The 23,975-nt window shown below is 42.4% G+C and overlaps 1 protein-coding gene across 3 annotated transcripts in view; it reads right to left on the reverse strand.

The window, feature by feature from the left end:
- RASGEF1A (RasGEF domain family member 1A) overlaps positions 1 to 23,975 on the reverse strand; it is a 119,737-nt gene that overhangs the window by 13,700 nt on the left and 82,062 nt on the right. For all 3 annotated transcript variants that reach the window (XM_081953775.1, XM_081953777.1, XM_081953776.1), the window contains exons 4-10: positions 19,399 to 19,536; positions 13,858 to 14,079; positions 12,817 to 12,891; positions 11,371 to 11,463; positions 3,272 to 3,374; positions 1,800 to 1,879; positions 514 to 705 (exon numbers count right to left, since the gene is read on the reverse strand). In XM_081953775.1, coding sequence (XP_081809901.1) covers positions 514 to 705; positions 1,800 to 1,879; positions 3,272 to 3,374; positions 11,371 to 11,463; positions 12,817 to 12,891; positions 13,858 to 14,079; positions 19,399 to 19,536 — 903 coding nt within the window. The remainder of the gene's footprint in view (positions 1 to 513; positions 706 to 1,799; positions 1,880 to 3,271; positions 3,375 to 11,370; positions 11,464 to 12,816; positions 12,892 to 13,857; positions 14,080 to 19,398; positions 19,537 to 23,975) is intronic.

A 23,975-nucleotide genomic window follows, 5' to 3' on the forward strand; every position in this document is an offset into this window, starting at 1 on the left:
ATATTCCATTCCTATTCCCATTCTGTTATTTCCCATTCCTATTCTATTCTATTCTATTCTATTCTATTCTATTCTATTCTATTCTACTCTATTCCATTCCCATTCCCATTCTATTATTTCCCATTCCTATTCTATTCTATTCTATTCCATTCCATTCCATTCTATTATTTCCTATTTCTATTCCTATCCCTATCCCTATCCCTATCCTATCCTATCCTATCCTATCCTATTCCATTCCATTCCCATTCTATTATTTTCTATTCCTATTCTATTCCTATTCCATTCCATTCCATTCCATTCCATTCCATTCCATTCCATTCTAGATTTTTACCAAATGGAGTATCTACCAGCTTACAACCAGTTGTGAAATGCATGCAGTGAAATATAGTTTCTAAATGCTGTAATCCCCATGTGCACCCCCCTTTTTAAAGGGGACACTTTCCTCCCCCCCCCCCTTCATCCCATTTATTGCATGCCGCATGCGTTCATTGTAGATCGCAAAAGGCTGCTTACCTTGAAGTTGATTTGTCCATTCGGCAAGTGGTTGGTGTGTATCTTATGCAGGAAGTAGATATCTTTAATGAACAGATTAAAAACAGGGATGACAATTTTCTCCCGGCTGCTGTGTGCTGTCTGAGATCTCTGTGCCGCGCCTTGGAGAGCTGTCCGATAGTTACAAAAGTTGCTGGAGGGATCCATGTGATGCTATTTGCAAAGAACGATAAGAAGCAGGGGCTTAATGTCTGCAGAGATTCTCAGTCGTCCAGATTGACCCGGACACGCTTTTTCAAGAGGCAACTGGACTTTCTTGGGTTTTTTTTTCCTTTGAACACGTTTCACTTCTCATCCAAGAAACTTTTTATTTTCAGTTTGGTTTGAGATGGCTTAAAAAGGTAAAGGTAAAGGTTCCCCTTGTACATACGTGCTAGTCATTCCTGACTCTAGGGGGCAGTGCTCATCTCTGTTTCAAAGCTGAAGAGCCAGCGCTGTCCGAAGATGTCTCTGTGGTCATGTGACCAGCATGACTAAACACCGAAGGTGCACGGAACTCTGTTACCTTGCCATCAAAGCTGGTTCCTATGCATTTTTAAATACTTTGGAACTACTAGGTTGGCAGAAGCTGGGACAAGTAACGGGAGCTCACTCCATTATGCGGCACTAGCGATTCGAACCACCAAACTGCCGACCTTCTGATCAACAAGCTCAGCGCCCTAGCCCCTGAGCCACCACGTCCCTTAGTGAGATGGCTTGCGGTTTGTTAAATCCTGAATATAATTCTCCACCAGATGGCAGGCTTTCATGAGGTGTGATTAAAAACGAAAATGAAATGAAAAGTAATATAGGTGGATTATGAGTGGTCACCTCCTTGTCTTTCAAGTGCTATCCGCTTCAGCCACTGTGTGAAAATTCTTACGGGTGGAAGAGGAACCTTCCAGCATGATATGGAACTGGTGATTCTTCCAACTGATGAAAATATGTTTTAAAAAATGCACTAAGAAAGGCAGACTTATAGCTAATCAAGGCACACCTACTTGAGTGTCTGCTGACAACTGAGGAAATTCTTTATATCCAGTTTGATTGAAATTTGATTGATTTTAAGATTTGGAAGGAAGAGCTTATTCATTACTATTTTATGCTTGCTCTGCTCTTCTGTTCCCTAACTCTAAGCAGGGAACTATGTTTAAGCCCACCTCTTGTGTTGCTGTATTGTGGCTTGTCATTGCTTTTTAAAATGAAAATGAAAAGAATCCGCTGAGTGAAAAACCTTGACCCAATGCAGCAAGGTATGAAATATTTACCTCTAAAACATCAAATTTGGCTGTTTTCACTTTGGACCATGTTTTCTTTAGTCGGGCAACAGGACTCAAATTCATGCCAGCTACAAAAGAGAGAAAGAAAGAAAAGAAAGGAAGGAAGGAAGGAAAAAGGAAAGAAAGAGAGAGAGGTGGGGAGAGAGAGAAAGAGAGAGAGAAGGACATGGGGGAGAGAAAAAAAAAGAGAAATAGGGGAAGAGAAAGAAAGAAAAAGAAGGAAGGAAAGAAAAAGAGAAGGAAAGGGAGGAAGAAACAAAAAAGTAAAAGAAAGGAAAGGAAGAGAAGGAGGGAAGGAAAAGAAAAAAGAAATGAAGAAAGAAAGAGAGAAGCAGAGAGAAAGGGAAAGTGAGAAGAAGGAACAAAGAAAAAAGTGAGAAACAAAAGTATTTTTAAATGCAAATAATTTGCAATATTTCGGCCTGCATTTCCAATGCTTTTCTAGCAACAATGGTCTTTCATAAAACGTCAATCAGGACTCTCTTGACTCGTGTCAAATGGAAGCTTCTGCAGACATGTGGATTGTCCTAAGCACATTAAATGTTCAGAAGCCAAGGGGTCAAAATGTTCTCAAGCCCCTCGCCCCTGGCTTCTGCATTCTATATTCCTCCAATCCACCTTGAGGTGTTAAGTATTGACATGCCACACCTTCTAGCAAATTGAATCGTACTCTTTCAAGCAGATGCCCCAATCCTCCTACACCTTTTTGATAAACCTACTGCTTTTCCATCTAACAGAGGCCTTCCTGGCTTCCTTTCTTTCTTGTGCACAGCATCATCTGTTTATACAGTGACAATAACTTTGTCTCTGAATCCCTGCGTTGAGCAAATCCTGCCCTCCAAGCCAGTGGTGAAATTCAATTTTTTTTAACTACCGGTTCTGTGGGCGTAGCTTGTTGGGCGTGGTGTGGCTTGGTGGACATAACTTGGTGGGCATGGCAGGGGAAGGATATTGCAAATCTCCATTCCCACCCCACTCTGGGGCCAGGCAGAGGTGGCATTTGCCGGTTCTCCAAACTACTCAAAATTTCCGCTACTGGTTCTCCAGCACCTGTCAGAACCTGCTGGATTTCACCCCTGCTCCAAACCCCAACTTTTACAACAAGGGGGAACCAAAGGTTTTGAACAGTGGTGCATTAACCATTAAGCAGACTAAGCATGTGCTTAGGGCACCAGGCCCAAGTGGGCACCACAAGTTGAGAAAGAAAAAAAAAAAACCAATGAAGATTTGTACAGTATGTACAAAGGAGGGGCGGGGCACCAAGTTTTGTCAGTGCTTAGTGTATATATATATGGGGATCATTACACAGGATCAGTTAATAATATATAGGTGCAGAGCAGTTAATATTAGTAGATGACACCGATGTGCCAAATAGCTGACTTGCATTCTCAGGCTAAGCTTTTATCTACTCAGTCCTCATTTTTTACTCATGCTGTCACACCCGCAGAGGCCTTACTCACAAATAATGGCCATCATGGAGTTGAAATTCCCAATGTTGAAGCATTCTCTTGCCACATCAATGAAAAATTCTACAATTCTTGTTCGCTGCTTTTTCTTCACCACCTGAAACATTAAAAGGATGTTCGGTGAAAAGAGGGGAACTGTACTAATCATCTCCTTTTAATGACCCCATAATTCCCTGCGGGGTGGAGTCTGGGCAACTGACTGGAGCTGAGAGTTTACTGGCCAGTAGCCCTTCTTGTCACCAATGCGGATTTTTCCCCCCAGCAGAAATATTCTCATTGTGCCCAGAGACAGAAATAATTGCCTCTACCTAGGATTGAACTCACAGCCTCCTGATTGTGAGGTGAGAGCTCTACCTCTAGGCCACCATACTACTTGGGAACTGTACTAATACCACAGGAATATCAAACTAATAGAGGCAACACATTTGTTAGAAAATTAACAGGATCAATTCCATTTTTCATGGACGTCTTCGGGGTTACGCAGTAAGTTGAGTTTCTCCTCTCTTTTTTAGGAGAACACCAAAATCCTGCATGTTGTGTGGTTAAGTGCTAAGTGTGATCCCTGCTTTAGGTATTCAAGGTCTTAAGTGCTTCTGAACTAGCAAGAATTTAAATAATTTCCTTCTAATCAGGACAAGGAATGCATGAAAAAAAATTGCCTCTGGTGAGCTAAATGCTGAAAAGTATTTAAATTTTCTAGCCTTAAAGAGAGAAACTGCCAAATACCTTGTCCTGCCTCTTAAAGAGAGGAGATTGCTTTGATCCTGTAGGGTTTTGATTATGACACCGAGAAGCCATAATCCAACTTTTTAAGTGTCACACTTGATGCAGAACATATTCTACCCTAAAACAAAACATTCCTCGCTTCAAATATGCAAATAAATGAAAGCAATAAGCTTAAAAGCTGATTTGATTTGACTTAATTACAAGCGCTGTTGAATTCAGGTTTGGATTATCTCCTGATTACATAGTTTATTACACAGATCCCACAAGGACGTCGAGATATTTCCTCCCAACCACGCTCTTAGGTCAACAATGACAATTATCCTTTAATACACCGAGGTGCTTTTCTGCATAAAATATGGGCAATCAGACGAGAACGAGCCACGCAATGCATTTCATATCTGATCATGCTCTATTTGGCCATTTGGAGGTCTCTGATAACCAGAGACTGTCCAAATTGACCAATATGATGCAGGGACATCTGCAAAAAACTCTTAATTCCCCCCACCTCTACTGTTTTGGTTTTGAAGATTGTGGTTTGTGTGGCGGGTATTAAGAGCCAAGGCAACTGTTCTATTGTCTCATCTGTATCCAAAGCAAGGAAGGGCTGCGTATCACACCGATGACGTTTCCCTCTGAATTCAAAATGTTCTCCATCCGTGGTTTCATGTTGATGTTGAAAAGTAGAAGGCAGAGGTGGGCTTTACATAATATAACAACTGGTTTGCCTGTTGTGGGCCACCAGTGGCCAGCAGAACTGGCAGCAGAGTCGGACAGTGAAGAGTTGGGGAAGAGCAGAGGCCAGTCCTGGAGGCTGGGGAAGGGTCAGACAAGGGCTCTGTATCAGAGGCAGAGATGGGGTCAAGGCCGTCCGGCAATGATCAGTTGCTTACGGAGCTAGACAGCAGTGAGGCAGAGGAACAGCTGGAGCCTATTCCCAGTGTGAACATGCGCAGAGCTGCCAGAAGAAAAGAACAACTCAGAAATCAGGGTTGATTTGGGAGTGGAAGTCCATAAGTGGAAGGTGATTGGCCCCTCCCATAGGAAATAAAAGTGGAGCGAAAGGGGAGTGGGCTTTTGCAGGAAAACAATTCGTTCGTTCGGTTGTTAGATTAGTTTCAGGAGTGTGAAGATCTGTCCGTGAATCTCAGAGACTCTGTGCCCAGTCTTTCCTTGCATAGAGCCTCATTTGGAAAATATTCACATGGCAGCTTTCCAAGATAGATAAGGTCTGTAGTCATAAATATTCCTTTCAAAGACTGTTTGCCTGGCCTCGCTGAATATAAATGAGAGGAATTCACATTTATTTAATAAAAGGGGTTTTGTCGGTACCAGGAATCTGCTTCGTGCTTTTTGGGGAAGCCTGGGTCATAACATTGCCTAGTGCAGAACCGAAAATGTGTGCGTGTCTTCTGCGTTTGCGTGCAGCTTCAAACACATAGTGATTTTCTGTGCACAGCTTCTAGCACACCTTCTCAGGCAGTGAGTGGAGTGGGTGAGGTTTTGGGCAGCCATGGTGAGTGGAGTGGGCGAGGTGCAGAAATCAGCTGGGCTACATGAGTGGGGCGAGTGAACTAGAGAGTGAGATATATAGGGCGGGATCATGCGAGGACAGGTGGGTGGGCCCAACCGGTGATAGGAATTATCGGTTCACCCGAATCAATCCGAACCGGCAGCAGCCCATCTCTGGAACAGTGGATAAAACTGAAGCTAGTGGATTTCCTTGAGATTGAGCTGAAACTGGCTCTTATTCCTTTTGTGTGTGTGTCACACGAGAGCTAAAATCTCATATACAAAGAGTTTTTTGCCCATTGCAGATGTAATCAATGGGTCTGATATCCTTTTGAATTTATGGGTGTGGTAATCTTGTGATTATGTCAAGAGGACTTGAATTCCCAGAGGTAACCATCAACCCTCAATCAATAAGCCCTATGCTGTCCCTTGTGGCTGGGGTCAGAGAAAGGAAGAAGAGCCTAAAAATCCATGTTTTAGAAATGAGCATCTTTAAACAAATGGATGTCAGGGCCAAACAGCCACATCCACATGTGAAGAGTTCAAAACAAGGGTGTGAAAAAGGAGTTTTATTGTTCCATGTCTGTTTCACAGCAATCTTCCCAAACTGGCAGAGTAGAATAATAGAGTTGGAAGGGACCTTAGAGGTCTTCTAATCCAACCCAAGCAGGAGGCCTTAGACCAGACCAGACCAGACCAGATCAGACTAGAGGAGGTTTAACACTATTCAAAAGGGATCGGACCACATAAAAATACTACAGGATGCAAGAATTAGAGGAGGGTTCGGACTCCCAAATTAGGAAATCTATTATGAAGCAGCGGCACTGTTATGGATGAAAGGCTGGTTACATTGAGGAAAACAAGGTTATTGACACTGGAGGGACATGATCTACAACTAGGTTGGCATGAGTTTTTGTGGTATGGGAAAAACAAGATGCATAGTTATTTTCAAAGGCATTGCGTAAGAAACACTCTATTATTTGTTTGGGAAAGAGTGAGAGAAAAACATTATTTGAAGATTCCAATGTGGCTTTTGACAATGGAAGCATTGATACATCCAAACTTTATTAAGATGGAAAATATCATTAGATATAAAGACATTTTATCAGAAAAGGGAGAATTAAAAAGGAAACAAGAGTTAGAAGAACATGGGATAGATATGGTTTGGTACGCAAAGTTGCAAATTACAATCGAGATATGAAAAAGATGCAAAGCTTTATGGTTTTTATTTGGAGTTGACAGAATTGGATGAAATACAGGAATAGAAGAGTGAATGATTTAAAATTATATAATTATTTATTTTGTATTAAGTTAGAAGAAGTAGTAAAAGAAACAATGATAGTATGGGCAAATATTTTTGGATATACAATAGAACTTGAGAAGTGGCAGCAATTATGGGAAAGGGATTATAAATTAACAATGGCAACAGCATATAAAGAGAATTTGTATAAAATGTTTTATAGATGGCATATGTCACCGGAAAGAATGGCAAAAATGTTTAAAGATAAATCAAGCAAGTGTTGGAAGTGTCACCAGATGCCAGGATCATATTATCATATGTGGTGGACATGTGCAGAGGCAAAAAAATATTGGGCAAAAATATATATAATATGTGTGTGTGTGTGTGTGTGTGTGTGTGTGTGTGTGTGTGTATTGTGTCACAACCCCTGGTATGCCCAAATATGGGAGGGAACACACTGTTTCTCTTTGTCTGTCTTTCGGCTCACTGCAGGAGACCCTCCAGGCAGAAAACCATATTTTTAATGTTGCCTTTGTTATATTTGTGTTGTATTTGTGCTGATATTTATTTATTTATTTATTTATTTATTTATTTATTTATTTATTTATTTATTTATTTATTAGCATAAATACAACATATGTACGCATATACATACATAGTTTTATTTATAGTTCTTTCTTTAACATCCATAAATGCTTGGTGAACAGTGCATTGTCTGTTCTACGTTAGAAGTTGAAAAATTATAATTATGTATATCTAAATGATATTATTATTATTAATACTGTTTTTAAAATATATTGACCCAGACAGCACTGTGACCTTTTGTGCCTACATAAAGACTCCAGACTAATTCCCTGCTTGACTCCTCCCTCTGCCTTAAGCCAATCTCTCTCCAACAATGGAATTGTTTTGAGGTTGTTCCACCTGCCCTAAATTTGGAGACCCTCACCTCATCGGGGACGGGGGGGGGGGGAGCGGGGCAATGAAAGATCATAAATGCCATGAAGAGATCCAGGGTTGCACTCTCTCTAACTTTATTCTAGTAATGACCATTCAACAGGACAACCCAATGGTTTTTCAGTTCCAGTCACATGTTTTGTTCCTGATTTGTAATTTTGCCTCTTTTTGGGGGAGGGGTATGTAGCTTCCCAAAAGCAATTCCTTGTTCTGTTTGTTTATTACTTTCACTGTTAATAGATTGTGGCCGACTTGGCTTTTTAGAGCTAACTTGTATTTTCTGCAGAGTTGTCTACAAGAAGCGATTGTGCTAAGATACCTTGCTTTGCTCTGATAGATTTCTAGAGGGGAAAAATGCTTACATAGTGGAGTTCACTAAGGGATTTCTTTCTATAAATAAGGGTTCCCAGTTGCATGATTCTATCTGGCCCTTTTTGGAAACAAAATGCACTCCAACTGTTTTTACTGGCTTGCTTCTCTCCTGATCAAATGCCCTCCATACTGATTGGTTGCTTTTAATTTTCCTATCAGTTGTTGACATGAGTTAGACACTCCAGATGGCTTTGGGTGTTTATTTGTTTAATCATTTATTGTTTTTTTTAATAGAGAGGAATTATTTCTCTGTATTTTTAATACAAGGGAATTGTTGGGTCCGTTATTTGTACTTCTAAAACTACTTCTATAAATGTTATGAAAAGCCATAGCAGCAAATCAGGTTTGGGACAGCAACCAAACAGGACAGGTACAGACTCCAGTGGATAGTTAAAGGTAAAGATTCCCCTGCACATGCGTGCTAGTCATTTCTGGCTCTAGGGGCAGTGCTCATCTCCGTTTCTACACCGAAGAGTCAGCACTGTCTGAAGACGTCTCTGTGGTCATGTAGCCGACATGACTAAATGCCAAAGGCACACAGAACACTGTTACCTTCCCACCAAAGGTGGTTCCTATTTTTCTACCTGCATTTTTACATGCTAGGTTGGGAGAAGCTGCATATTGGAAGCTTACTCCGTTATGCAGCGCTAGAGATTTGAACCGCCGAACTGCCGACCTTTCTGAGCGACAGAACAAGTCCTCATGGCGCTTTCCATTTCTGTTTATTATACAGAGCTTTGGAAATGGGCACCAATTATTCAAAAATGAAAACCTATTTTTAAAGTTGATCTTTGAAAACAGCTTTAGCAAAACAAGATCCTTGGTAACTATGGGAACGAAATCACTCTGTAACAAAATATTATATTGTATGTTCTAACTAGGAACTCTAACTAAGTCTTGTCTTGGGGCTATGGTGTGTTCACCTGATCAAACACCCTCTGGCAGAATACTGTTGCATTCCTCCAATTTCTAGACTACAATTACAGAGTTGGAAGGCACATTGGAGGTCTTCTAGTCCAACCCTCTGCTTAGGCACGAATACCAGTGATTCTCAACCTGTGGGTCGGGACCCCCTTGGGGGTCGAATGACCCTTTCACAGGGGTCGCCTAAGACCATCAGAAAACACATATTTTCGATGGTCTTAGGAACTGAGACACCAATTTTATGGTTGGGGGTCACCACAACATGAGGAACTGTGTTAAAGGACCGCGGCATTGGGAACGTTGAGAACCACTGCCCTATACCATTTCAGACAAATGGTTGTCCAACATCTTCTTGAAAATTTCCAGTATTGGAGCATTCACAACTTCTGGAGGCAAGTTGTTCCACTGATTAATTGTTCTCACTGTCAGGAAGTTTCTCCTTAGATCTAGGTTACTTCTCTCCTTGATTAGCTTCCATCCTTTGCTTTTTGTCCTGCCCTCAGGTGCTTTGGAGAATAGCTTGGCTCCCTCTTCTTTGTGGCAGCCCCTGAGATATTGGAGCACTCCTATCGTGTCTCCCGTAGTCTTTCTTTTCATTAAATTAGACATGGTGAATTCCAGCACTCGTTCTTCATATGTTTGAGCCTCCAGTCTCCTAATCCTCTTTGTTGCTCTTCTCTGTGCTCTTTCTAGAGTCTCAACATCTTTTTTACATCGTGGTGACCAAAACTGAATGCAGTATTCCAAGTGTGGCCATACCAAGGCCTTATAAAGTGGTATAACCCTTCACGTGATCTTGATTCTATCCCTCTGTTTATGCAGCCTAGTACTGTGTTGGCTTTTTTGGCAGCTGTCAAAAAAATCTGACATGTACTGTTAACTCAATCTGGACATTCCTCTCCACCCACCATCTTTAGTGGGATTTTTTTCGAGGAGGAGAGGAGAAGGGGTACTTTAAATCAGCTTTGATGCCTGGTCACTGGCCCAAAGTCATTGAGTTGGTTGCATAAAGCTCCATGTCTTAGGCAGGATTAGATCTCATAGTCTTCCAGTTTGAGTTTGGTACTTTTATATGATAAAGGGGAATATTTGTAGTTCAGGGTTGATATGAGAGGGTCCTTGGTGCTCTCTGAGCTTGGTTGTCTTCTTGCATTACCCAAACTAGTAACATCCTCAGTACTAATATGGAGTGGGGCTTGCTCTCAGTTTATATTCCAAACTGCATTGGTAGGGGTAATGTTCGAGTTTGTTTGTTTGGGCTATTTACTGTTGTCTGGCAGTTCCTTGATTGGGATATTGATTGTTAGTCTGATGTTAATCTATTCTCATCTGGCTGTTGATTGATTGGTGGGGAGCTGTCTTCCTCTTCTCTTTTTGTCTTGTTCGTCGTGGGTGTTGTTGTTTTTTTGCACAGTATGTAGATGTTGTTTATGTGTATGTGTCTATTGATGGCCAATTTGTCTGAGTGCAAGATTGCAGGGGACGGGAAGAACAAACAGGGGAGAGATTCCATGTCATCTAAAGATGATCCTTTTGTGCACTAATTGTGCAAGCTATTGCACTGAAAGAGTCAGAATAGAGCTGGGGGGGCGGCGACGACACATTTGAGATCTTCTAATCCAATCTCCTGCTCAAGCAGGAGACCTTATTACCATTTCAGACAAGTGGTTGTCCAGTCTCTTCTTAAACACTTCTAGTGATGAAGCACCCACAACTTCTGAAGGCAAGCTGTTCCACTGGTTAATTGTCCTCACTATTAGAAAGTTTTTCCTTAATTCCAGGTTGCTTCTCTCCTTGATTAGTTTCCATCCATAGATTCTTGTCTTGCCTTCTGGTGCCTTGGAAAATAAGTTGACCCGTCTTCTTTGTGGCAGCTCCTCAAACACTGGAAGACATGTCACCCCTCGTCCTTCTTTTCTCTAGACTAGCCATACCCAAATCCTGCAAAGGTTCTTCATATGTTTTAGTCTCCAGGCCTTTGATCATCTTAGTTGCTCTTCTCGGCACTTTTCCCAAAGTCTCAACATCTTTTTTGTAATGCAGGAACCAAAATTGGATGCAGGGTTATAGGTGTGGCTTTATAAATCGGTCCTAATGCTTCACGTGATTTTGATTCACTGCTCCAATAGCAGGCAATTTTGGAAAAGTGTATGATAACTTGGAAAACAGACTGATAATGCCTTAACTCTCCAGCATGAATCAAGTCTAAGTACTTCAGTGAAAGTCACAGCAAAATAAAGAAAAGCAGATTTAAGGTTGACAGGCGTGTCCTGCTTGTGTGTGAATTAGCTACTCTCAAAACAGAGGCATTACACTGGTCAGTAGTACATCCATCCCCCAGTTCTTTTCTCCTGTGGATACTTACCTTACAAATCTCTGTCGCCACCAACATACTGAGGCAGTTAAACCAATTGTCGTAGGCTTCGAGATTGTAGGTCTTCGTAACATCGCTTCGGCACTAAAAAAAAATCAAACTTCTGCAGTTAGACCTGAATTGAAATGAAGGTACCGCTTCCAACAAACTCTTTGTCTCATCTTCATAAGTAAGCCCAGCTTAGATGTATGTTTAACAGATTAACAGAGTTGGAAGGGTCCATCTAGTCCAACCCCCCACCCAAACAGGAGACCTGACACCATTTCTGACAGATGGCAGTCCAGTCTCTTCTTGAAAGCTTAGTATAGCATTTTTAGTAGTTTAGTACTTTTTTAAAAAAAATAAAAAATGGATGTCTCCCAAGTAGCAACCTGCTTTTAGGAGATTCTGAGTGTGCGTGCAAAACAATTATAGGATTTTCACAGTCCAAATGTATACCCTGTCTATAGGTAGTCCTTGCACGCCCCATGAGTTGGCCTTTTGTCACCATTCCTATGTAGGTCTTCCAGATTATTTTTCTTGATTATTTAAGAAAATTTGTATGGGTGCCCCACCAGAGGTGGTATTCAGCTGGTTCTCTCCAGTTTGGGCAAACTGGTAGTGGTGGCTATGTGAGGCCCCACCCACCCACCCTGTCGTAATGCGTGAGCACTCTGCATGCACAGACGCAGTGTGTGTGAGCAAAGCACACACACACACATTTGCGAACTGGTAGGGAGGGTAAATGAATCCCACCACTGTGCCCCACTCATTCTTAGTAGCTCTGGGGAACTTACATTATTAAAAAAAAAAGAATATAGAAACAATAAAAACAATAACCCCCACACCCCAACCCCTGCGATAACAATAAAATGAACCACTTGATGGGCTCCATCCCACTCTAAGGTTCTCCAAGCCTGTTGGAAAAGCTAGGTCTTCAGGGCCTTGCACTGAGGGTCAAAGTGGGGGCCAGTCTAATTTCTGAAGGGATGATGCTCCACAGGGAGGGAGCCACCACAGAGAAGGCCCTTCTTCTGGGTCCCACCAGATGGACCTTCTTAAAAGAGGGGGACCCACAAGAATCCCTGTCTCCCCCCTCTCCCCATTTTGATAGATTGCATAGATGTCACCAGGTAAGGATAGTCCTTCAGATAATCTGGTCCCAAGCCATGTAGGGCTTTGAAGGTGACAACTGGCACCTTGAATTGTATCCGGAAGCAGATCGGCAGCCAATGTGGCTCCCGCAGGAGAGATGACACCTCTGCACATCTGGATCCTCACAAAATTGTATGAGCCGCTGCAGTTTGCACCAATTGAGGTTTCCTGATACTTTTCAAGAGCAGTCCCAGGAAGAGTGTGTTGCTATAGTCAAGACGGGTGACAACTAGGGCATGACTAGAGATTGTGGGTTAATCTTTCTATTTCCCATGTCCGCTTCATTCAAATTTTGAAACCCACCTTGTGGTTATCCAGAGAATCCACATGACTGACTATCTGCATGAGATCTTCTGGGTAAATGTTGCTTACCCTCTCCTAAAACAAAAAAAAAGATGATCAAGATCACAGATGTGCAAAGAAGACACCGATGTAACATTCAGAGGTGTGTTTTCATCCCAATGTAGACAACTGCCTATACACTTGGAACAAAGCTCTATTTAAAAATGAACGTTTTTCTTAGTCTCATGAGCGTAGCTGTTTTTCATTCTTACATATGTTTGAGCAGTAAAGAACTGGCAAGTGACAAGTTACACAAACTTTTTGAGTTCTGACAAAGCCGTTCTCTTGTTCTGACCTAGGTTTCCTTAACAAGCAAGAAGCGGAGTCTTGGTCCCAGCAAAACCCCTTTTATTTACACAACTGTGAATTCCTTTCATTCATGGTCAGCAAGGCTTAGCAAACAGTCTTTCAGAGGAATAGTTATCAACACGCACCTTATCTCGTTTGGCAAGCTGCCAAATAACTAGTTCCAAATGCAAGGCAAGGCAAAACTTGGCCCAGAGTCTCTTATAGTTACAAACAGGATTTTTCTCTCTTGACACAACCGAATGAACGAATTGTTTCCTGCAAAAGCCCCCTCCCCGTTCACTCCTTTTTTGTTTCCCATGGGAGGAGCCAATCACCCCCAAGGTGTGGCTTTACTCTTAAGTCGACCCTCCTTTCTTAGTTGTTCTTGTCTTCTGGCAGCTCTGTGCATGCGCACACTGGGAACAGGCTTCAGCTGTTCTTCTGCCTCCCTGCTGTCTAGCTCCCTCTCTGCCTCCGATGCAGAGACCCCATCTGAACTTTCCTCAGCCCTCATGACTGGCCCATGTTCCTCCCCAACCTCCTCACTGTCCGACTCTGCTGCCAGGTCCGCAGGCCACTGGCGGGCCACAACATCTCTGTACTTGCCCATCATCTTCCTCCCCTTTTGGAGTAGCTTTTCTAAAACAGCTGGTCTCGAATCAGAGAATTTGCACTGTCATGAAGCAAAGAAAGGACAAGGCAGGGCTCACTCACCAGTTCGATGTGTGTTAGCTGCTGCGCAAGGACCAGAGGGTCACAGCACACACTCAGAATGTCCTTCTGGGATGCCTGTGGCTTAGTTTTGAGGATGGCACCCTTCTCGGTCACCGGTTGGCGAAACTTTTCTCGGATCTCTTGGTACTGATTGCGGGCAGCAAGTGCCATCAGAAGATCTTGGGTCATCTGGCTGATGATCTTCTTGACTGTTCCATTTTCCTAATCCATAAAATAGGTAAGAGTTGATTTGAGAATGGGTAAATTATCCTGGGCAGGGCATTGGAGTAGAAGACCTCCACGGCAGTTGTGAAATCTAATTTTTTTTTACTACCGGTTCTGTGGGCGTGGTGTGGTGGGCGTGGCTTGGTGGGGGATCATGTGGCAGGATGGGCGTGGCTATGTAGCCATGTAACTGGGGGATCAAAAGACAGAAACTCACTTTAACAATGTCCTGCTGGAGCAGGGTTGGACTAGATGACCTCCAAGTGCCTTCCAGCCCTGGATTATCCTCTGAAGCTGCGTCTAGTGTCAGGTTTGTAGTCCTTCCTTCCTCTCCTTTTTCTCTCTTACCCTCCATTTCTTTTTTTTACTTTCTTTCTCCTTTCTTTCTCCTTTCTTCCTCCCTCCCTCCCCCCTCTCTTTCTCAGCACCCCCACCCCCCTGTTTTGGCCTACAGGCTTCAGGGAACCCTGCTGGGAGCAAAAATGGACATCCCCCCCCCCGTGTTTCCAGAGAACCTGTAGTAAAAAAAATGCTTAAAAAGTAAAAAAAAAAAAAGTTCTGAAGATCAGCTTTGCGACGTGCGATCGTAGGACACTTTTTTAAATTACTTTTTTAAAAGCACTTTTTACTACTGGTTCTGTGAACCAGCCCAAACTGGTAGCATTTCACCCCTGCTCCAAGGGCCCCTTCCAACTTGGTGATTCCGTAAAGGTAGAACCTCTCCTTACAACAGTTTGTTTGGAGTTTCAATGGCAGTGGGGGGGAAAAGAGACTTACGATCATTTTTACACACTTAAGACTTGCAACATCCCCATGGTCACGTGATCCAAATTCGGATGCTTGACCACTGGCGTGTACTTACGACGATTGCAATGTTCCAGGGGTCACGTGATCCCTTTTGGGGACCTTTTTTGGAGAAGGAAAGCCAGATTCACCAAACTGAGATGTTTGGTTAAGTGAATCTTGTTCCGTTTTATGACCTTTCTTCCCACAGTTGTTAAGCGAATCAAAGTGCTCAATTTTTTTCAAAAAAACATTCTTCACGGGTCAAACTGGTTATGGGTGTAATACGTAGCCCCGCCGAAGTCCTGCTGTACGTATTTTCCCACCTGCCATCATGGAGACAGATTCTGGCTTCCCTAATTAGGTCCAACCAGTTATGGTGCCATCGTAACTGGAAGATTAAGGTGCATTCTCCTTGATGATGTAGATCAGGGGTGTCAAACTCAAGGCCCGAGGGCCTGTGGCATACTTAGATCTGGCCCGTGGGTCGCCCTGGAAACAGTGAAGGACTGGCCCACGGTGCTCCTGCCAGTGAAAACAGATTCCCGAGCTCCGTTTTCGGCTGCTACAGCTTTCGGCAACCCTCTGCCAGTGAAAACGGAGCAGAGGGTTGCAGGAGGCCGTGGCAGTAGAAAATGGAGCTCGGGAATCTGTTTTCACTGGCAGAGTGCTTGGTCCATCACAGGTACCCCCGATATGAGTGATGTGGAGCTAGCCACGCCCACCCTGGCCACGACCACCCTGTCCCTTAGAGGTCAAACACAACCCTGATGTGGCCCTCAATGAAATTAAATTTGACACGCCTGATGTAGATGCTAACACACTTTTTTAAAATCTTAATTGGGATCTCAAAAACATGCTTAATGGACTTTGATTAAACCTCTTCATCCTGCCTGCGTAGGTGTGAATGCTTCATGAGGTTAAGCATCTACGTTCAGGCCTGAAACTTGAAAGGACAAGTTGATATAATAATGTGCTTCCTTGTTCCTGAAATTTTAGCCCATGCCTGCATTTTTGCCTACTTAGATACTAAGAACCACACAACAATGTGGTTTTTGGGTCATTTTCAGGCCAGTTTTTGGATCATTTTCAGGCTGGTTTTTGGGTATTTATGGATGTTTTCTTTGCCCCAAAATGTGTTTTTTTGGCCTGAAAAATGCGGGGGGGGGGAGGGTTGCCCGAAAAATGGCCTACAAACAGTCTGAAAAACAGCCTGAAAATGCCTCCCCAAAACACCCCAAAAACAGGCATGCGTGCGCCGACCAGCTGGTCTTCGGGCTTCTGGCACTCTGGCGAACATGCATGTTCCAGTTTGGGCACTCGGTGCCAAAAGGTTTCACCATCACTGCCCTATGCCATTTTAGACAAACAGTTGTCCAATCTTAGAAACCTTCAGTGATGGAGCACACACACAATTTCTGGAGTCAAGCTATTCCACCGATTAATTGTTCCATCGGGAAAACCCTTAGGATTTTCTATTGGTGCCACATCCCAATACAGCCACTTCTGGCCCTTCGTAGTTTTGTTATTGCCAGCTTATTTTTTTTTTCCTTTTCCTTTTTAACTTTTTTGAAATTAAATTTTGTTTGCCGCTCATTTTGCTTTGAGGCAACTCTGTACAACTTACACCATTAAAAGCAATAAAAACCACAAAGCCAGTTTTCTCTCATCACCTACCTGGGCCTTTTTACCTTTTCTTTAATCAGGTGTGGCCTCACCCACGGGAGGCCTATTTTGGGAAAAGCAGCCTATTAAACCTGACTGCCAAAGAAAACAAGAATATCCTTGGAGTTTACCAGTTTTGAAAGCATGTGCTTGCAAGCATGTTTTTAATCATCTGTCATATGACCTCCACCGTGGCTTCTCAGCCTCATGATGTGACATTCCAGTAAACAGCTGGACTGACGAATTGAAACATGTCCGGCTGACTGAACTCTTAATAGTTAAGTGTCAACTTTAATCATCAAAGGTGCCGTCTGCTTTATAGCTATTCATTTTTTTTAATAAGCACCGACTCAATTACTCTTAAAGCTTTATGACCAATCTCAAAACATCACATTCTTTATTTTTATTTTTTTTAAAAAGAGAGCCTTGTTATCTTTACATTTTGCATTACTTAACAGTGCATGGCACGCTCTTCAAAAATCATTTAGCAGAAACATCTTGGCCCTCATATGAAGGGGAGTGCAAACATTCATCCAAGCAAACTGACCTGCTGGAGGAGATTTGGTTGGAACTAAAAATAAAGATTAGATTCTTCAAAGCAGCAGTAAAAAAAAAAATGGACTGCTTTGATGAGTTGCAAAGAGGTGCTTCGTCAGGTCTGAACCCCTTGTCTGTGGAGATTCTCAGTCATCCAGGTCATGGGTTGTCCCAAAGATGCTTTTTCAAGAGGCAACTGGACACTTTGTTTTTCTTTGAAGACTTTTCGCTTCTCATCCAAGAAGCTTCTTCAGAACTGAATCAGAACTGAAGAAGCTTCTTGGACGAGAAGCGAAACATCTCCAAGAAAAAACAAAGGAAGTCCAGTTGCCTCTTGAAAAAGCACCTTAGAATAGAATAGACTAACAGAGTTGGAAGGGGCCTTGGAGGTCTTCTAGTCCAACCCCCTGCCTAGGCAGGAAACCCTACACCACTTCAGACAAATGGTTATCCAACATCTTCATAAAAGCTTCCAATGTTGGAGCATTCACAACTCCTGGAGGCAAGCTGTTCCACTGATTAATTGTTCTGTCAGGAAATTTCTCCTTAGTTCTAGGTTGCTTCTCTCCTTGATTAGTTTCCACCCACTGCTTCTTGTTCTACCCTCAGGTGCTTTGGAGAATAGTTTGACTCCCTCTTCTTTGTGGCAACCCCTGAGATATTGGAACACTGCTATCATGTCTCCCCTAGTCCTTCTTTTCATTAATCTATACATACCCAGTTCCTGCAACCGTTCTTCATATGTTTTAGCCTCCAATCCCCTAATCATCTTTTTTGTTCTCTGCACTCTTTCTAGAGTCTCCACATCTTTTTTTACATTGTGGCGACTTCTGGGACGTCTGAACCCTTTCTTCCAAATAAGTGTGCAGAGAAAGACTGCTGGCAAAATCTTACACTTGTGCCTTCCTAATGGAAGTGTAGTTGTTGTTTTGAATTCTGTCTGTTGTGTTTATCCCATTTCTGGCTTCTTCTTTGCCTAATGTCTCCTAGGAAGGGAAGATTAAGGATCTATAAATTCTTACTCTGTTTAGAATGATCCATTCAAGCTCCTGTCTTGGAAGTGAGCAAACACCACAGCAGCAATGTTAGGTAGCAAAATGAGGAGGCTGTTTCCATTTCCAGAAAGGAATGGAAGAAAAAGCAGCAATCAAATCACAAGCCTGGGCTGTATTCCCACAACCAATAAATAATTGTGGCTATCAAGAGCAACACATGATACTATTTTGGCAGCTGATTCAACGCATTGGTTTAAAAAAAAACCAGTTTAGTTCTGCAATAAAGCATTCTTGAAAAGACGGAGGGGTTTAAACAGCAATAGCAATTGTACTTATACCGCACTCACAGTGCTTCACAGCCTCTCTAAGTGATTTACAGAGCCAGCCTTTTGCCCCCAATGATCTGGGTACTGCATTCTAACTGCTGGGAAGGAAGGAAGGAAGGAAGGAAGGAAGGAAGGAAGGAAGGAAGGAAGGAAGGAAGGAAGGTAGCAATAGCACTTAGATTTATATAGTGCTTCGCAGTGCTTTTACAGACTCTCTAAGCAATTTACAGAGTCAGCCTATTGCCCCCAACAATCTGGGTCCTAATTTTATCACCCTCAGAAGGATGGAAGACTGAGTCAACCTTGAGCTGATCAGGATCGAACTCCTGGCAGTGGGCACAGTTAGTCTACAATACTGCATTCTAATCACTGGGGACGGACGGACGGACGGAAGGAAGGAAGGAAGGAAGGACAGATGGATGGAAGGAAGGAAGGAAGGAAGGAAGGAAGGATCAATAGCAATAGCACTTAGACTTATATACCGCTTCACGGTGCTTTACAGCCCTCTCTAAGTGGTTTACAGAGTCAGCCTCTTGCCCCCAACAATCTGGGTCCTCATTTTACCACCTCAAAAGGATGGAAGCCTGAGTCAATAGCAATAGCACTTAGACTTATATACCGCTTCACGGTGCTTTACAGCCCTCTCTAAGTGGTTTACGGAGTCAGCCTATTGCCCCTCAACAATTCTCATTCTAATCACTGCGCCACCACAGCTCTAAATGTTAAACCTCTTCTCCTAGTTTTGCTATATCTTTGCTGGGCTTTGAAAGAGGAAAATGTTTTGGAAAACATGCATGTGCACCAAAAGATCCTTCAGATCCAAAGTGTTCCACGTCCCAACTGCGTAGGGCTAATTACAGTCAACAGCCCGTCTGTCTCAGTGCTGCCTAAGACATAAATCTACCCCTACCAATAAATATTTTTCCCCTTGACAAGTTAATACATGGGTTGGTTAACAGTGAGTTTTTTTTTCTTTTTCTTCCCACCACTCATTCTTTTTTCTTCCTTACCTCATCACACTGGGTGATCCGGTGAGCAATTTCCTTTAGCTCCTTCATAGATTTCTCATCCTGGAAGTCATACGGAAACGTTTCAGTCCATTCTTTCAGAAGCTGGATTATCTTCGCTGCAAAGGCCTTGAGCTTCCCCTAAATGAAAAGAGGGGGTTTGTTAAGCAGTGTATCAAAAATCTTCCTAACTCTGAATTTTGGGCAACCTTGTGATGCTGTTCAGTGCCAAATGTAGGAGATGACCAGGGTGAGAGTGAGGGAGGGGTCAAGTGCATCATCAGCCTCGAGATCAGTGGTGGGATGCAAGTGGTTTAACAATCGGTTCGGTGAGCATGCGCTGTGCATGGTTGCCTAGCGCACTTGCACACAGCGTTCAAAATACAGCAATTTGAAGCTCAGCTGCTTACCTTCTAAGGCAGCCCCGGTAAGTAGAATAGTGGAGGCATGGAAATCAGTGGTGCTGCTCAAATCAGCTGAGCCAGAAAGAAGGAAATATAGGACAGATAGGGTGGGGTCAACTGATCATCGGCACTACTGGTTTGCCCAAACCAGTCCGAACCGGCTGAATCTCAGTTCTGCTCGAGTCCCTTCATGCCCACAAAAGTTTTAAGTCCAGACCTCCTTGAATTCCATTGACTCTTATCTACTGTCAATTTGGTTTGATTGTTAGTAGTTCAGATTCTCGTAGAGAACTAGCATGGAATTAACGTGTACTCATTTGAACAAACTCATTTGGTTCCTGACACCAAATTTTGAACCACCGGTTAGCAAAAGGGAGAATTAAAACAAAGGAAAAGATAAATTTGTATTTATTTACACTTTGTTCCAGAAATTGTGGGTGGTCCATGATTGGAGGCTTTTAAGAAGAGATTGGACAGCCATTTGTTCAGTTCTCCTGCTTGACCAGTGGGTTGGGCTAGAAGACCTCCAAGGTCCCTTCCCATTTGGTTATGGAACATTGTGAAATAACATTCTGTATGCTGCATTATGTTAGTTAGACCTAAGCAGGTCTTCTAAATTGGCTTGATTTTGAAATTTGTTTATAAAGAGAAAGATTATAAGGAAAAGGTAAAGGTTCCCCTTGCACATACATGCTAGTCGTTCCCGACTTTAGGGGGCAGTGCTCATCTCCGTTTCAAAGCCAAAGAGCCAGCACTGTCCAAAGACGTCTCCATGGACATGTGGCTGGCATGACTAAATGCAGAAGGCACACAGAATACTGTTACCTTCCCACCAAAGGTGGTTCCTATTTTTCTACTTGCATTTTTACATGCTTTCAAACTGCTAGGTTGGCAGAAGCTGGGACAAGTAATGGGAGCTCACTCTGTTATGCGGCACTAGGGATTCGAACCGCCGAACTGCTGACCTTTCTGATCGACATGCTCAGAGTCTTAGTCATCTTAGAAAGATTATAGGTATGCATAAATGCTTATCCCAGCACACTCCCAATACCCTGAGTTAAAAGAAGAGGCAGCAGCTCAAAAAAACATGAAATGAATTGGACATGGCAAGGAAGGATTTGGAAGGCTCCTGGTGAAAAACACTAGTAAGTCTAAGTGCTATTTTACACTCTTAGGAAAAAAGATCCTTCAGGCTCTCTTAGCTTGAAGTTTTTAAATGCCTCTAAAACCGGTATAAATATCAGCCTAGTGCCTGCATTTTAAAGTGGGTGAGAGTTTTCAGCATTTCCAAATGGGGCATATCTGTGCAGTTTTTATACATGAGAACAAAAGGCACTGGTCATATCATCCCTGGACAAAGTGGGCTGTGTTCCTTCAACATTTTCAGAATTTGCAGTAGGATTCGGGTTTTTAATATGGAGAAGGGCGAGAAGATTATTAAATGCATATGACTTGAGGTCAATCATGCAAATTAATAATGAATTAAGTATATACGTCAATGAGATCAAATCAAATTATTTTTTGGTCTTAATTTCATTACAGAATAGAGTAGAGTAGAACAGAACAGAACAGAACAGAACAGAATAGAACTCAGAACAGAGTAGAGATAGAGATAGAATGGAATGGAATAGAATAGATCACAGAACAGAGATAGAGATAAAGATAGAGAGAGATAGAGATAGAACTAGCAGAGTTGGAAGGGACCTTGGAGGTCTACTAGTCCAACCCCTTGCTCAGGCAGGAATCTCTATATCATTTCAGACAAATGGTTGTCCAATCTCTTCTTAAAAACTTCCAGTGTTGGAGCACCCACAACTTCTGGAGGCAAGTTGTCCCACTGATTAATTGTTCTAACTGTCAGGAATAGGGCCCCCAGTCCAGGGATATCCATGATGGGAAGGGTAAAAAAAAAGTCAGGATGGCTACAACTGTACAATCAAAGCTTGGTCCTTTTATTTCCAGGAGATAACACAACAAGATCTGTGACTTTGCAATGGTTGCAACCTCCACCTTGACTTTCTGGACAGCGCCATTCCTGTGAATGGACCACCTTAGCACACACCACTCAATGGTTGACCAAGGTGGGATGGAACAACTTCTTGAGAAGAAGAAAAATGCACAACTCTTCCTAGAGTTATCCAATTCATAGAGAGATGGTTCCTCCAACTTAATTGGATGTTGGCTTGAATTCAAAGATGATCAGATTTCAACGTGGCATTGTTGGAGAGAGTTGGAAATATGCTTCCTTATTGAGTCAGTCAAGCGGGTCCTGGAGGGTGGGGACTTTCTGGGGCCACTTGGTCACAAGGCATTTTGTTCATTTGCTTCTGGTGTCCATTGTTGCCATAAACTTCATCCTGTTTCCTTATATTAGCATGGATGGCTGGGTATTAATTGGAAGCTAGTTCTCAAGGAAGGGAAACGCTTAAATGCTTGTTCTGGGAGCAAGTAGAGGGATTTCTTGAAGGAAGCGGTGAGAAGCAGGGACTTCCTTTGTTCACCCTTCTAATCAGATCAGCTAAAAAGTTCATGACTGTTTCTCCCTCTTTCTAAAGAGGAAGGAAAAGGAGTTATTCCTCCTGTGCTGTGCACCCTTGCTTGGGAATTTATTTATTTATTTTATTTATTTATTATTCGTATTTATAGACCGCCCCCTCTCCCGAAAGGGACTCGGGGCGGTGTACAGTCATTAAAATGCGTTATAAAATACATACATAAAACAGTTAAATAATTAAATACGTAGGTGAAGGAGGTTGTAAGACTGTATATAGAATAATAAATATAATACATTAAAAGCTTATTAAAACCCCAAACCCAATTAAAATGAATAAATCCCCGGGAGGTAAAACTAAGAAAGTGCCAGGCCAGCTGATTGAAATAGGTGAGTCTTTAACTTTTGCCGGAAGGAACGGAGGTCGGTGGTAGTTCGAATGTCTGGGGGGAGGTCATTCCAGAGGGAGAGAGTCCTACAGATGCCAAATTAGTCCAATTCCCTTTAGAAGAAAAAGGAAGGTGTATTTTTTTAGGAATTTCCTCTACAAGAGAACGCTCAGTTTAAGTTGGGCTTCTGCAATGATAATGATAATAATAATGATGATGATAATAATTTGCAACAACAGACAGTAAGTGCCCCCTACGCAAAAAGCCGAAAAAACAGTGGACCACCTGGTAAACTGCCGCAAGAAAATTGCATACTGGAAAATGAAAAAAAAACTATGAAAAAAAAGATCACACAAACTGACTATAAGCAGCAGCATGACAAAGTAGCAACAATGGTGCATTGGAAGATCTGCAAGAAATATCATTTGCCTGTAAGCAGGAACTGGTGGGACGATAAAATAGAGAAAGTCATAGAAAATGAAGAAGTTCAATTGCTCTGGGATTTCAGAATCCAGACAGACAGGCACCTAACACATAACACCCCGGACTTAACAATGGTTAATAAGAAAGACAAAAAGTCTGGAGTGGCCATACCTGGAGACAGCAGAAGAGAAGAGAAAGAACTGGAGAAGATCACAAAATACAAAGACCTACAAATAGAAATAGAATGACTATGGCAAAGGCAAGCAAGGGTAGTACCAATAGTAATAGGAGTCTTGGGTGCAATCAGAAAACAACTGGAGCATCACTGGAACACCATAGGCATTGACAAATTTGCCATCAGTCAATTGCAGAAGGCAGCTTTACTTGGAACTGCTTCCATCCTGAGACGATATCTGTAACACCATCAAACATCTAGATTTGCCTATCCCAGATCCTTGGTAAGGACTCGATAGGTAGACCGAAATGCCAAATCCAGTCTGAACATCTGGCTGACTGTGCAGTGATTTTTATTTTTATATTGTTGTTGTTGTTACTTACTTTATTCATTAAACATGAAACTCAGTCAACTGAACATTAAAAAATGCATCACAAATACCATTGACTGCTGCTTTTCGTTGACACAGGTTGTTGCCAGCATCCTAGGTATCAACCAAGTACCTTCTTAAAATATATGATGTTCTGAGTAGCTCAGTTTTTTGCAGTTCCGCTGGTGTTATTGCAGGAAGCTGCAATTTGTTGATGTATCTTATAAAATTCTTGGACATGGTACCAAGTGCCCCGATGACAATGGGTATCACTGTTACATGCTTCATCCATAATCGGGTAATTTTGATGGCCAGGTCGTGATATTTT

Source organism: Natrix helvetica, assembly GCF_964273705.1.
Source record: "Natrix helvetica genome assembly, chromosome: 5".
Taxonomy (NCBI): Eukaryota; Metazoa; Chordata; class Lepidosauria; order Squamata; family Natricidae; genus Natrix; species Natrix helvetica.